The sequence below is a fragment of the Schistocerca piceifrons genome, chromosome 2 (assembly GCF_021461385.2).
Source record: "Schistocerca piceifrons isolate TAMUIC-IGC-003096 chromosome 2, iqSchPice1.1, whole genome shotgun sequence".
NCBI lineage: Eukaryota > Metazoa > Arthropoda > Insecta > Orthoptera > Acrididae > Schistocerca > Schistocerca piceifrons.
This window is the reverse complement of record NC_060139.1, coordinates 185,756,023-185,771,708: the sequence shown is the minus strand read 5'-3', so window position 1 is coordinate 185,771,708 and position 15,686 is coordinate 185,756,023. Positions and strand designations below refer to the sequence as shown.

The 15,686-nt window shown below is 39.6% G+C and overlaps 1 protein-coding gene across 9 annotated transcripts in view; it reads right to left on the bottom strand.

Moving 5' to 3' along the window:
* Nucleotides 1-15,686, bottom strand: part of LOC124773262 (protein bric-a-brac 2-like) — a 533,990-nt gene that overhangs the window by 317,650 nt on the left and 200,654 nt on the right. Inside the window, exon 7 of one of the 9 annotated variants that reach the window (XM_047249391.1) lies at nucleotides 6,021-6,307. The exons of the other annotated variants lie outside the window; for them this stretch is intronic. Within the exon in view, the coding sequence (XP_047105347.1) occupies nucleotides 6,075-6,307 (233 nt within the window). The 3' untranslated portion in view covers nucleotides 6,021-6,074. Of the gene's footprint in view, nucleotides 1-6,020; nucleotides 6,308-15,686 lie in introns of those variants that run through there. 9 annotated transcript variants of the gene reach the window in all.

Here is a 15,686-nt window from a genome sequence, read left to right as displayed (position 1 = left end):
TTGAATCCTACCTGGCTCAGTTCACTCATCCATCCAACCTTGATCCACCCCCACTGACCCCAAAATACCCCCCACCCCCAGTTACTTTCCAGAATTTCTAAAGCTCAAACCTTGCCTCACCATCATTCCCCAAATCCCTCCAAGTGCAAACTAACCTTACACCTACAGAAAGGACCATAGTCCACCATCTAAAAACTGATCCTGACTTTATGATCCTACCTGCAGACAAAGGTTCCATCACCGTTGTTTTGAACTGCAAGAATTACCTGGCAGGAAGGACTTTGCAAACTGTCAAATATATCCACCTAAAAACCTTGCCACAGTGAACCCATTCCAGAAATCCAACAGGATCTCCAGCCACTCCTCAAATCCTTAGGCCCATCCCATCACCTCCCCCCAAGTCCACTTCTCTATTCATCTCTACCACTTCCTTCACTCCCACCTTCTACATCCTTCCTAAAGTCCATAAACCCAATCACCCACAATGTCCCATTGTGGCCAGTTACTGTGCCCCCACTGAGAGAATCTCTGCTCTCGTTGACCAACACCTTCAGCCTATTACCCAGAACCTACCCTCCCTGTATAAAAGATACCAATCATTTCCTCCACCGACTCTCCACAATTCCTGTCCCTTTACCACACACTGCCCTGCTCGTCTCTATTGATACCACCTCCCTCTACACTAACATCCCCAATGTCCATGGTCTTACCCCTTTGGAACACTACCTTTCCCAAAACTCGATTGATTCCAAACCAACAATCTCCTTCCTATTTGTCATAATCCACTATGTCCTCACCCACAATTACTTCCCCCATGAAGACATTACCTACAAATGAATCGGGGGTACAGCTATGGGCACCCACATGGTACCATCATATGCCAACCTATTCATGGGCCAGATAGAGGAAGCCTTCCTAAACACCCAGCATCTTAAACCCTTCACCTGGTTCAGATTCACTGATGACATCTTTGCAATCTGGATCGAGGGTGAGGACATTCTATCCTCATTCCTCCAGAACCTCAACAGCTTCTCCCCCATTTGGTTCACCGGGTCCTACTCAACCCGACAAACCATCTTCCTAGATGTTGACTTCCACCTCAAAGATGGCAATATCGGTACCACAGTCCATATCAAACGCACTAACCACATGCAATACCTCAACTTCAACAGTTGCCACCCGTTCCATACCAAAGAAGTCCATTCCATACAGCATAGCCACCCTTGGTTGAGCAGTGACGAGTGGTCCCTTTCAAAACATACCAAGGGTGTCCCTGAGGCCTTCACTGACTGTAATTATCCTCTCAACCTTGCAAAAAAACAAATCTCCCATGCCTTACCTTTCCAGTCTCCCACAATCTCAAAGTCTCTCCGTCTGGCCACAGGGGAACATTCCCCTCGTATCTCAGGACCACCCAGGGCTGGAGCAACTGAATTACATTCTCCACAGGGTTCTGACTACCTCTTGTTGTGCCCTGAAATGAGAAATGTCCTGCCCACTATCCTTCCCAACCCTCCCACAGTGGTATTTTGCCATCCACCGAATCTACACAATATACTCATCCATCCCTACACAACCCTTGCTCCAAACCCCTTACCTCATGCCTCATATTTCTGTAACAGACCTAGATGCAAGACCTTTTCGGTACATTCTCCAACCAACACCTACTCCAGTCCAGTCACAAACTTCACCTATCCCATTAAAGGCAGAGCTACCTGTGAAACCAATCACATAATCTATGAGCCAAGCTGCAACCACTATGCTGTATACTATGTGGGATGAAACCAACAAGCTGTCTGTCCGCATGAATAGTTACAGACAAACTTGGCCAGGAAACAAGTAGACTACCCTGTTGCTGAGCACACTGCCCAACAAGACATCCTTCATTTCAATGACTGTTCCACAACCTGTGCCATATGGACCCTTCCCACCAACACCAGATTTTCTGAATTGCGCAGGTGGGAACTCTCCCTGAAATATATCATACATTCCCGTAGCCCTCCTGGCCTCAACCTTCATTAGTCATTTTTCTCACCCATCCAGCCCCTTCCCTGTTCCCATTCCAGCACTACACAGCCCTCTTTCCACCAATGCACCCTGTCTTTTTACTTCTCTTCTTTTCTGCTACCCAACCCCCCACCCACCCAACTCACCTCTTCTCTGCCCTCCGTCTAGAATTCCAACTGCACCTAGCTGCCCTACTCTCTCTCCACCTCGGGGTGCTCCCCAGCAGCACTTCACGGTCCCCCACCCCACCCTGCTCTCTCTCCCCATCCCCACCACAGCCTCCTCCTTATCCCCACCCAATTGCCACTCCCATCATGCACTGCTGCTGTTGCTCGCAGTGTCGCTTCAGCTGCCAGAGGCTGCTGTGTGTGTGTGTGTGTGTGTGTGTGTGTGTGTGTGTGTGTGTGTGTGTGTGTGTGTGTTAGTGAGTGTGGCTGTTGTCTAATTTCGACAAAGGTCTTGTTGGCCAAAAGCCTATATTGTGACAGTCTTTTGTTGTGCCTATCGGTGCATCAGCATCTCTGCTATATGAACAGACTTTTCCTCATTCATTTATAATGCATGTTTGGAAGTGGGCTGCATATTGACAAACGGCAAATATCAAGGCGTCCCTCATACAAATTATCAGATACTTTATTTCCAGTGTTTCTGAAGACTTTGCAATTCTGTTGCTGTTCTGTATAGAGAGCATGTCCAAACAAAGATGGGTTGTGGGGAGTGTCATGTGACACCTAACATTTTAAAATTTATCCTTTATTGCACAATCTTGTTTGTACATTTATTTTTATGATGAATAGCTTTTTGTATCCACATCTGATGTGGTGTTCCATATCGATATGATGGGTTGCTTACACACCTACACAGATCTGGAGATGATCAAATATTGCTTGGAACTAATCATATAAAAATAAATGTGCAAATGAGATAATGAAATGAAGCATAAATTTTAAGTTTCATTATCATTGCAGAATCTCTCACTATGAATATATCTGCAATAGTGACACCCAGTGTTAATGGAAAACATGTTAGTTCTCATGACAAACTAAATGTTTGTTAAAAGTTTAATTTAATGTGCACCTCAATATATTTACTACAGCTACTTTGCTGTGATAATCTGTCCAGGATATTTATAAACTGTAACATCACAACAAAAAGAATACCAGTATGAAGTGTGACCAGAAAAGGGAAATAGGGTTGCAAGAATGACACTTGACTAAATTTATATGCTTCAAATTCTATGGTGGGAAAAAAGCTAGGAGAAAAGTCAACCCAAAATACACAGGCAATCTGCAACAGTCAAATCACTGATGATCCTATTGAATGTGACAATGAGGGCAGAATAATGAGACACTCACTGATTGTGGACTGTTCATTAATCAAAACCTACCATTTAATTCACTCAACCATCCATTGGATTAATTTGAACATCAAGTCTAGCTTATGTGTGGAGGTCATCAGTAAAACCTTCTGATTAGGACAGCTTCACTTCAACAGTAGTGTGGTTGAGCTTATGTCATGATTTGGAATTTCCTATCATCAAATTCCAGCAGCCATTACAGTAAAAAAATTTTCTTCCAAGTGCTGTTTTTACTATGCTAATATGAACTAAATTAATACAGCTGGTGCTGTACAATCACTGTCACTGGATATGTACTAATGTATTGTCCCTTCATGATTTGGAATAATTTTTCCACAGTTAGTGATGAAAGTATCAAAATCTCAGATTCAATAAATAGATTTCACTCCAGTAATTGTATTTCTTGTAGGAAAACTTGTGATGCTGCACTAGAGAAATTTAGCAATTTACAGTTTTCTGTATAAAGGGTTGTGGAAAAAATTGGAAAAATAAGACAGATAAGATACTCTTCTGATTCTGAAGCTAGAGGTTTACATGAACACATTAGGAGCAACAGTATTTTATTAAACAGAATGATATTAGTTTGCAACAAAATAAATTCAATATGTAAATCGGCATTTTCTGTACACATAAATCTGTGCCAGGAGTAATTCCAATTCCCTGGGCTTTTTAAAACTGTTCTACCCAAAGCTGATCTGAATCTTTCAGGCACTTGGCCATAACAATGAATTGCATGAGCATTTAATTCACAATACAATGGAGAGCAAAAAAGGCAGCTAAGGAATCTGATGCCCAGTTTCACATTTTACCTTGAACAGAACATCTAATAGTGTTAAAAAGTCATGAATGTAGTTGGTTTTTATATTTAGTGAAGGAAAGGATTTTTTTTAAAAAATTTATTCAACTTCTTTGATTATGAGAGAGTCAAGTTTGTTCAACAACATGAAAGCACCACAGAAACAGAATCATTCAAAGCAGCAGTTGACTGAAAATTCCTGATTGTTCAGCAGACAGCAGGCAAGTAAAGTCCAAGAATCAATTTCCAATAATAAATTAAATAAAGTTTACTGAACCCCACATACATTTCATAATGTAACAACCAAAGCTGCAGGAAGAGTGTTGATACTACAGTATCATACAAAAACATTTTCTACCAAACACACATTCACTGCTGTATGAAAAACACCACTTTAAGTTTCCTATGGCACACAGTTATCCACAGTTTAAATGGTACTGCTAAAGCTTTTTGTACAACCAAAACTGCTTTCAATACATAATAGCAAAAACTTTTTTCTTAACATATTTATATTGTATAAATCTTGGATTTCCAACAAAATTATTATTCACAGCCACAGTCAATAATTTTATCAAGGGAAATTGGGTAGCAACTGTACCCGTTCACTTTGAAGATTGGTTTCATGTCAACAGAAATATCAATTTCACATTTTGTAAAACCAGAACTTCCTCTAATGCGTGACATAATGGAGTCACAACTAAAGTACAAATATTAGTATGGTAGGTGGTAAAAGAATCTTCAGAAAAAGTAATGTTCTCCCAGTCAAATTTTTAGAGAAGATACATCAGCTGAAACACTGAAATCCTGCAGCTAGATAGTTTCCTACTACTGGAGGAACACTACAGCTCAGTACATTTTTGATAGCAAAGATTAGGCACAATTACTAGTCAAACAGTGGTGTAAATAAAATACATGTCTTGACTGTGATACGTTTTCTATTGGTCAGTCAGGCTGAGACATGGCAGCTAAATTTGCTGAACATGTGTTGCAGAATTCTGACTTCAAATTTGCTGAGCACGTACTGAGTGAAGGTAACAGCTATCGGCCAGTCATATGTCCTCCACATATCCAAGAGCAAGAACTGAATCTCTTGGAAGCCCTAAAGATCAACAAACACAATCCTCATTAATATTAATGAACACAGTTTTAGTACTTCCTCCTGCCTCTAGTTCACTAAGGCATTTCTCCAATTCTTCTCACATGGACTGTTACATATATTCTGTTGTTTTATTGTACATATTCTCTACAATGGAAGCATTTCTTCATAAAAATAATACAGAATTTAGCTGTTAGCAATTCTATCTTTTATCTGTCTCTGCATCACCTTTCATGTGTTGTGTAGTACCTCTTCAAGTTATAATTCAATACTCTTGTGTAATATTTATTTGATTTGACTGAGACTGTTAATTTACTTTAAATTGTTACATAGATGAGTACATTGTTTCACTGCATACACATTCTCTCTTCTATGAGTGTAATTCTATGTTAATGATGTTAGGACCCCCCTCCAAAAAAAAACTTAATTTTTTTCTGGTTTGTTCCCTTTACATAAATTTACTGTTTAGCTTCAACACTTGGACTCAGGACCTTTGCATTTCACGGGCTAAGACCCTGAATTAAAGATTTGCTAGGAAGTTTCATTTTCAATGTTGTTCACCAGTAATGTATCCTCTATGACGATGATAGGCAGATAATCTGCGATGGCTTTGTACGTCGAAAACCAGTACAAATTAATGATGCAGAACATCCACAATTTTGTGCTTTTCATTATAATTGTACAAAAGAATTTAATAATTTTTGAAACATTAGAATATTTATACATATGTAATTAGAAACAAAAAATTCAGCAATACATTCAAGGTCAAGATACATAGACATGAAATACAGTTAATTTCATGTTTGTCCAAGTTAATTTCATGTTTGTCCACTAAACAACTTGTAATGCACAGCTGATAGGTGCAATTTCATGTTGTACACTCGGCTGAATACTTTGTGGCAAACTGGGCACACTGTATGTCCTTGGTGAGAGCGTTTGTGGTGAGACAGTGAATCTGGGTGAGAGAATGATTTGCCACATTCAGTGCACCAGAAAAGTTGGGAGGACTCATACGGAATGCTTCCACCAAATTCACTTCTGAGCAATGTTTCTGAGAAAGAAAAACATACTGACAAGTCAAAACAATATTTTACACTCTCACATAAAACAAATTTAAGTACCTTACTACGGGCAATAGGGAGACTAACACTTCCTCATAAATGAATGTATTCCAAAGTTATACAACATAATGAATATTGACAATGTTTGCAATAGAAGACAGGGATTTTATTTAATACATAACAAAGCAGCAATAACAACAGCAGGGCTGAATGACAAATAAAATTAAAAATTCAGTTTGATCAGAAAGGTGAAGTATCAACAGTTACTTACAGAAATTAAACACTCTGAAAGTCAGAGAGCTTGCCATATTTGTAAATCTATGTATCTGTCTTTCAGAAATTGGTAAATAAACACTTCTCTGTTCTTTCATGAAGACTTCTTGACATTAACAAGGTTGGAACTTTTTCTATAAAGAACACAGATGTTACTCTAACAGCAGCAGATTGTAGCATAAATATGGGAACATTACTGCTAAAACCCAGGAGCACAATTAAGTGAACAGGATAAGAAACCTCTGAAGTTACTTACATTAGTATGTCATCTGTAGCACTTTGGGGTATCTACACTGCCAGAATAGAACTGCAACACCCTCAAGGACAAGGCTATTTTATTGACAAGTGATGTGACAGATAGTTCATTATTGTATGAGTATATGACAACAAATACAGACCAAGTGAAACACATTTGCCACAGCACAGGGGGCCCAAACAGTTGCACTGAAACACAATGGACCATCCTCTGGCAGCAATGCCAACACGTATTCTCAGACAACCATGCGGTTGACTATCCCCAAACATTTCACACCTTTTGTTGCAATTCAGCAGTAATTCTTAGAGGTTCTGGAAAGTGAATAAGTTCCCATTTCACCATGTCCCGTACCTGTTCAATTGGTGTGAGATTTGGTGATCATGCTGGCCAGAGCAGTTGTGTACACCAAGAAGAGTACATTGCACTGCAGCAATCATATGCGAATGTGCACTGTCCTGCTGAAAAAGCACATCACCGCCCTGTCAAAAAAAGGCCAGTAGAATGGGGATAACAACGTGTGTAATTCAGCAGGCACTGGTAACTTTACCCTGTTGAAACACAAAATATGACCGCAAATTGTAACTGATGGCTCCCTATAATATGAAGCATGGTGGGGGACCTATCTGTCGCAGGCGAGTACACTCCGGAATTAGCTGCTCATCAGGTCTACATCATACACATGCATGTTCATCATTCTCACACAAAGAGAATCTACTCTCATCACTGAAGACAACTGAGAATCATTCCACTCTCCAGTGAATACTTTCATGAGACCAGAATTGCAGTGCTTGGCAATGTCATGCTGTCAGTGGCAGCTTGCCCATACGCACATGTGATCTTAGTCCTGTTATGAACAGGCAGTTCCCAATGGTCCTTGGGATTCATCAGTTGCAACATGTGCCCACACCTCTTCCATGGATGACATTCGATTGGCAACTGTTGTTCTAACACTGCATCAATCTCGATGTGCATCCACACTATGTGGGTGTCCAGAACCTTGTCTATGGGTATGGTAAAGTTCCACAGACCACTTTTGTGAGAAGTGACAACACACGATACACTGTGTCCAATAGGTGAGGCAACCAGTCGGTATGTCCATTTTGGTTACCGCAGGCACATTTTGTGAATCTGTTCAAATGGCTAAAGTTGTTCAGCAGGAGTACATACTTGTCAGCAGTGCACAGTTGTATGGTAGAATGGATGCTGTATACTGTTCACCTAACTCAGAAACAGTTACTGCCTGCAGAGACAAAACAGAGGACACACAAGATAGCCCTCTAGAGTCAAAACAGAGGGCACACAGAGAGCGTCCGCAGCACTGTATGATTGCCAGTGTCTGTGGCAAATGTCTCTACAACACCTTAGTATGTACAGGGTGCAGCAGCGGTCATAGTAGGATATGAAAAACACACCATCAGGCAATAACTATAATTTATTTTTTACCTCTTATGTCAATTAATAGTTAAAGGTATGCCATTGACTAATGTGTAAGTCGCTGTCCATTGCGTGGATTACTTTTTGAATATGACTCCAGTCAAATGATGCACCCTCTGCGCAACACATTCATCTAGGCAGCGTTGGAAGCTTTCCATAACTCGGCATAAAATATTCCATGGGGAATAGCTGACGGCAGTTTTGATGCGATCCTTCAACTCACGAATGGTGGCACAATGTGTTCGGAACACTTCTTGCTTCAGGTAGCCCCAAAGGAAAAAGTATGCACATGAAAGGTCAGGTGAGCGAGGCGGCTAGGAAATGTCACCAAAATGGGAAATTACTCTACCGGGAAATGTCTGTCGAAAGAAATCCAAGCAAAATCTGGCTGTGTGCGAGGTCACTCCGTCTTGTTGAAACCATAATTGTTCCACATCCACATCGACCGTACCTAATTGGGGAAGAATGAAGTCTTGAAGCATCTTTAGGAAGTGTTCACTGGTGACAGTTACAGCCACACTGCTGTCATCCTCAGAGAAGTAAGGGCCAATAATCGCAAAGGAAGCAACTCCACACCACACTGTGATATGCGAACTATGTAAGGGCTTGATGCGCAGTTCATGTGGGTTTACATCACTCCAATAACGCATATTCTGTTTATTCACCGAACCACATAACTTGAAATGAGCTTCATCTGACATCGGGATGGTGTGCAACAATCGTGGATTTTGGTGAAGATCACGCATGGTTAAGCAGAATGTTTCGCTTAAAACCCAATCACAAGGCCTAATTTCCTGAACAATCTGCAGCTTATATGGGTGAAAATGGAGATCTTCGTGCAATATTCTCCTGAAAGACCAATCGGGCAAATGCACAGTTTGCGCATGACAACAAGCAGACCTGTTTGGGCTACGCAATAGTGCAGCACGAACATTTTCCATGGCTTCTGTTGTCTGCACAGTTATTTCACTTCTTCCCTGTTTGCCATTGCAAACAGAACCTGTTGTTCAAAATGCACGTACCCATCTCACAATGGTCCTTCCACCTGAAATTTTCCCATGATGTCCAAGTTGAAATGGTGCCGAAATAGATGCTGGGTAGCAATAACAGAGTCTTTATTCTTGAAATAACTTTCAACAGCAAAGGCACGATGCTGTGCACTCCACTAATGCTGTGCACTCCACCGCTCCATATCACTGTCACACTCGAAATGGCAGCTCATTAGTGCATGAATGCAGCACGAGTTGGCGTGCATTCCTGCAGTATGTCATTGTACTATGCAAGTCAAATTATGCTATGAACGCTGCTGCATCCTTTACATATTATACCCTGGTGCCATTGGACACAGTCATTGAGGGTTTTGCATTTTTTTCCCAGCAGTTTCTGAAATAATCAACAACATGGTTATCAAAATCCACTGTATGACAGGAGTAAAATCTGTTTTTTCAATCACAGGAAGGTAAGGGCAGTACTTCCTCCTTTCACACCAAGTAATTTCTCTTGTCGTGAAATTTTTGCCACATAGGTCACATCAGTGAAATATCAACAAGTTTATACAAAGTTCCAGTTCAGATAAATTTTATTTTACGAAGATCAGCAAACGTAAATAAAAATCAGAAGTATTATTATACACCAAAAATAAAACTAAAAAACCAATGAGTTTGAAACTATATTATCGTATTTTACTGAAATTTTATTTTTTACCATTACTTCTTAAGTGTAGCAACATTTATATGGTGCTTGATGTGATGAAAAGATCAACACTAAGGTCATATTCTTTTTTTAAATACCTGTCACATAACAGATAATTTTATTGTAGCCCTATTATTTCAAAATAATTCAAAATGGTGTTTGGTTTTACTTTTTCTGAGTTTACTGAGGGCTAGAAGTAACATTCTTTCCTTGTTTACAACTTTTAAGTGTTCAATTCCAACTATTCCTCGCCCAATCCAAAATGTCAATTTTTTGTGACATGACAGGAGTAAAATCTGTTTTTTCAATCACAGGAAGGTAAGGGCAGTACTTCCTCCTTTCACACCAAGTAATTTCTCTTGTCGTGAAATTTTTGCCACATAGTTCACATCAGTGAAATATCAACAAGTTTATACAAAGTTCCAGTTCAGATAAATTTTATTTTACGAAGATCAGCAAACGTAAATAAAAATCAGAAGTATTATTATACACCAAAAATAAAACTAAAAAACCAATGAGTTTGAAACTATATTATCGTATTTTACTGAAATTTTATTTTTTACCATTACTTCTTAAGTGTAGCAACATTTATATGGTGCTTGATGTGATGAAAAGATCAACACTAAGGTCATATTCTTTTTTTAAATACCTGCACATAACAGATAATTTTATTGTAGCCCTATTATTTCAAAATAATTCAAAATGGTGTTTGGTTTTACTTTTTCTGAGTTTACTGAGGGCTAGAAGTAACATTCTTTCCTTGTTTACAACTTTTAAGTGTTCAATTCCAACTATTCCTCGCCCAATCCAAAATGTCAATTTTTTGTTTTTTAGATGTGTGAAAAAAACTAATGCCATAATTGAAACAATAAAGAGAAAATTCCACCTTATTCCTTTCTGTCATGTCCCCCCTCCCCTTTCTATTTTTCTCTCTCATCCTCCACCACGCAGCCTGCATATTGCCATGGTTTAGTTGGTGAAAATTTTTTAATACGTTTTTGTACAGACAACAGCAGTGGGGAAGAAACACAGGATGTTAAGCGAGAATCTTCCACAGAATTTTAAATTAGGCCAGAAAAATTGGAAAACAATTGAATTAACCTAGATAATAAAACTTTTGGATGAATGTGTAAACATTTCAGCAGAGACCTGGTAGCGATAACTGGGGGAACCTGGTAAAACATAAAATAAGAGTTGGTACTGAACACACTAATGTTGATTTTCTGGAGGTGAAAATGTACTAAGATCAACCTTGGGTTAGCACTGTTGTAAAGCAGGTAAAGCTGTCTGGATTCCCTCGGACAGCTGTGAGGTATCATATCAGTGGGTATATACAAAGACATACCTATAATTGTCTACACCTTGGGGGTTAGATACATGAGATATCTTTTATTTGTTAATTTCAAGAATCAGGCAGACAATTTTAAGTTGTTCTCAAGAACACAACAGTGCTTTATTAAGAATGGTCATATCGGAGGCAGTGTGCCCTTATCTTTCTCTGACTTTTAACAGTCTTATCCAGCAACTTAATGGGGGCTCTATGGTATGACATGGGGTCTGAAATTTGGTGCCACATGGTTTGCCTCACTTTACCATACCACCGCTAGAAATGAATGAAGTGTCAAGTAACAGAAAAAATCCTAAGACTGATCGAGGACAGAGGACCTTTTGATCTGTAGTCCGACACACACTTAGTCAGAGAATGGAACTGATGGCCCTCTGAAGTCATCGCACAATGTTACTAGGATTGCAAAGAATATTGTCTGTGGTCACTATGAGTATTTTATTTAATTTTAATAAAGTGCTGGTTTCAAAATTTGAATATCCCATCATCAAATTAAATATAAACCACATGTCATACGGCCAATGTGTGTAATGTTGATCCATTGATCATATAACCAATGTGTTGACAACACAATTACAATGAACAAATAACTATCAACACTTAGGGTGGTAAGCACCAGAGTAGTATACGTTACTCTTGTAGAAACTCTTACCTCTTTAGTCTGGACTACTTTAGTAAATTACTTCTGTAGTAATACACTCTTTTAGTTGCTGTTGGAGAGCTCAATTCTATTTACTTCTTCAGTTGTAACTAAAGTAGTAATGCCTTTTTACTAAAGAAGTAAGCCACTTCTGCACACTGCTGACATTTGCATTACATTCCCTCTCTGAAAATATTGATTGTCAGCAGACATTGCATCACCTTTTGCGTAACTTATGTTCACTGCTATAATTTTAGACACTAGAAAGGATTCCCCCCCCATGAACCATGGACCTTGCCGTTGGTGGGGAGGCTTGCGTGCCTCAGCGATACAGATAGCCGTACCGTAGGTGCAACCACAACGGAGGGGTATCTGTTGAGAGGCCAGACAAACGTGTGGTTCCTGAAGAGGGGCAGCAGCCTTTTCAGTAGTTGCAAGGGCAACAGTCTGGATGATTGACTGATCTGGCCTTGTAACAATAACCAAAACGGCCTTGCTGTGCTGGTACTGCGAACGGCTAAAAGCAAGGGGAAACTACAGCCATAATTTTTCCCGAGGGCATGCAGCTTTACTGTATGGTTAGATGATGATGGCGTCCTCTTGGGTAAAATATTCCGGAGGTAAAATAGTCCCCCATTCGGATCTCCGGGCGGGGACTACTCAAGAGGATGTCGTTATCAGGAGAAAGAAAACTGGCGTTCTACGGATCGGAGCGTGGAATGTCAGATCCCTTAATCGGGCAGGTAGGTTAGAAAATTTAAAAAGGGAAATGGATAGGTTGAAGTTAGATATAGTGGGAATTAGTGAAGTTTGGTGGCAGGAGGAACAAGACTTCTGGTCAGGTGACTACAGGGTTATAAACACAAAATCAAATAGGGGTAATGCAGGAGTAGGTTTAATAATGAATAGGAAAATAGGAATGCGGGTAAGCTACTACAAACAGCATAGTGAACGCATTATTGTGGCCAAGATAGATACGAAGCCCACACCTACTACACTAGTACAAGTTTATATGCCAACTAGCTCTGCAGATGACGAAGAAATTGAAGAAATGTATGATGAAATAAAAGAAATTATTCAGGTAGTGAAGGGAAACGAAAATTTAATAGTCATGGGTGACTGGAATTCGAGTGTAGGAAAAGGGAGAGAAGGAAACATAGTAGGTGAATATGGATTGGGGGACAGAAATGAAAGAGGAAGCCGCCTGGTCGAATTTTGCACAGAGCACAACATAATCGTAACTAACACTTGGTTTAAGAATCATGAAAGAAGGTTGTATACATGGAAGAACCCTGGAGATACTAAAAGGTATCAGATAGATTATATAATGGTAAGACAGAGATTTAGGATCCAGGTTTTAAATTGTAAGACATTTCCAGGGGCAGATGTGGACTCTGACCACAATCTATTGGTTATGACCTGTAGATTAAAACTGAAAAAACTGCAAAAAGGTGGGAATTTAAGGAGATGGGACCTGGATAAACTGAAAGAACCAGAGGTTGTACAGAGATTCAGGGAGAGCATAAGGGAGCAATTGACAGGAATGGGGGAAATAAATACAGTAGAAGAAGAATGGGTAGCTTTGAGGGATGAAGTAGTGAAGGCAGCAGAGGATCAAGTAGGTAAAAAGACGAGGGCTAGTAGAAATCCTTGGGTAACAGAAGAAATATTGAATTTAATTGATGAAAGGAGAAAATATAAAAATGCAGTAAGTGAAACAGGCAAAAAGGAATACAAACGTCTCAAAAATGAGATCGACAGGAAGTGCAAAATGGCTAAACAGGGATGGCTAGAGAACAAATGTAAGGATGTAGAGGCCTATCTCACTAGGGGTAAGATAGATACCGCCTACAGGAAAATTAAAGAGACCTTTGGAGATAAGAGAACGACTTGTATGAATATCAAGAGCTCAGATGGAAACCCAGTTCTAAGCAAAGAAGGGAAAGCAGAAAGATGGAAGGAGTATATAGAGGGTCTATACAAGGGTGATGTACTTGAGGACAATATTATGGAAATGGAAGAGGATGTAGATGAAGATGAAATGGGAGATACGATACTGCGTGAAGAGTTTGACAGAGCACTGAAAGACCTGAGTCGAAACAAGGCCCCCGGAGTAGACAATATTCCATTGGAACTACTGAAGGCCGTGGGAGAGCCAGTCCTGACAAAACTCTACCATCTAGTGAGCAAGATGTATGAAACAGGCGAAATACCCTCAGACTTCAAGAAGAATATAATAATTCCAATCCCAAAGAAAGCAGGTGTTGACAGATGTGAAAATTACCGAACTATCAGCTTAATAAGTCACAGCTGCAAAATACCAACACGAATTCTTTACAGACGAATGGAAAAACTAGTAGAAGCCAACCTCGGGGAAGATCAGTTTGGATTCCGTAGAAACACGTGAGGCAATACTGACCTTACGACTTATCTTAGAAGAAAGATTAAGGAAAGGCAAACCTACGTTTCTAGCATTTGTAGACTTAGAGAAAGCTTTTGACAATGTTGACTGGAATACTCTCTTTCAAATTCTGAAGGTGGCAGGGGTAAAATACAGGGAGCGAAAGGCTATTTACAATTTGTACAGAAACCAGATGGCAGTTATAAGAGCCGAGGGACATGAAAGGGAAGCAGTGGTTGGGAAGGGAGTAAGCCAGGGTTGTAGCCTCTCCCCGATGTTGTTCAAACTGTATATTGAGCAAGCAGTAAAGGAAACAAAAGAAAAATTCGGGGTAGGTATTAAAATTCATGGAGAAGAAATAAAAACTTTGAGGTTCGCCGATGACATTGTAATTCTGTCAGAGACAGCAAAGGACTTGGAAGAGCAGTTGAATGGAATGGACAGTGTCTTGAAAGGAGGATATAAGATGAACATCAACAAAAGCAAATCAAGGATAATGGAATGTAGTCTAATTAAGTCGGGTGATGCTGAGGGAAGTAGATTAGGAAATGAGACACTTAAAGTAGTAAAGGAGTTTTGCTATTTGGGGAGCAAAATAACTGATGATGGTCGAAGTAGAGAGGATATGAAATGTAGGTTGGCAATGGCAAGGAAAGCGTTTCTGAAGAAGAGAAATTTGTTAACATCCAGTATTGATTTAAGTGTCAGGAAGTCATTTCTGAAAGTATTCGTGTGGAGTGTAGCCATGTATGGAAGTGAAACATGGACGATAAATAGTTTGGACAAGAAGAGAATAGAAGCTTTCGAGATGTGGTGCTACAGAAGAATGCTGAAGATTAGATGGGTAGATCACATAACTAATGAGGAAGTATTGAACAGGATTGGGGAGAAGAGAAGTTTGTGGCACAACTTGACCAGAAGAAGGGATCGGTTGGTAGGACATGTTCTGAGGCATCAAGGGATCACCAATTTAGTATTGGAGGGCAGCGTGGAGGGTAAAAATCTTAGAGGGAGACCAAGAGATGAATACACTAAGCAGATTCAGAAGGATGTAGGTTGCAGTAGGTACTGGGAGATGAAAAAGCTTGCACAGGATAGAGTAGCATGGAGAGCTGCATCAAACCAGTCTCAGGACTGAAGACTACAACAACAACAACAGAAAGGATTATTGAATTGAATTATTAAAATTGGAAAATCTAAATGCTGTTGTACTAATTAATGATAATATCTGTGTATTACGAAAAAAAAAAAAAAAAAAAAAAAAAAAAAAAAAAAAAAAAAAAAAAAGTGCTATTAATGGATGAATCTATTGTTAACACCATCACCTA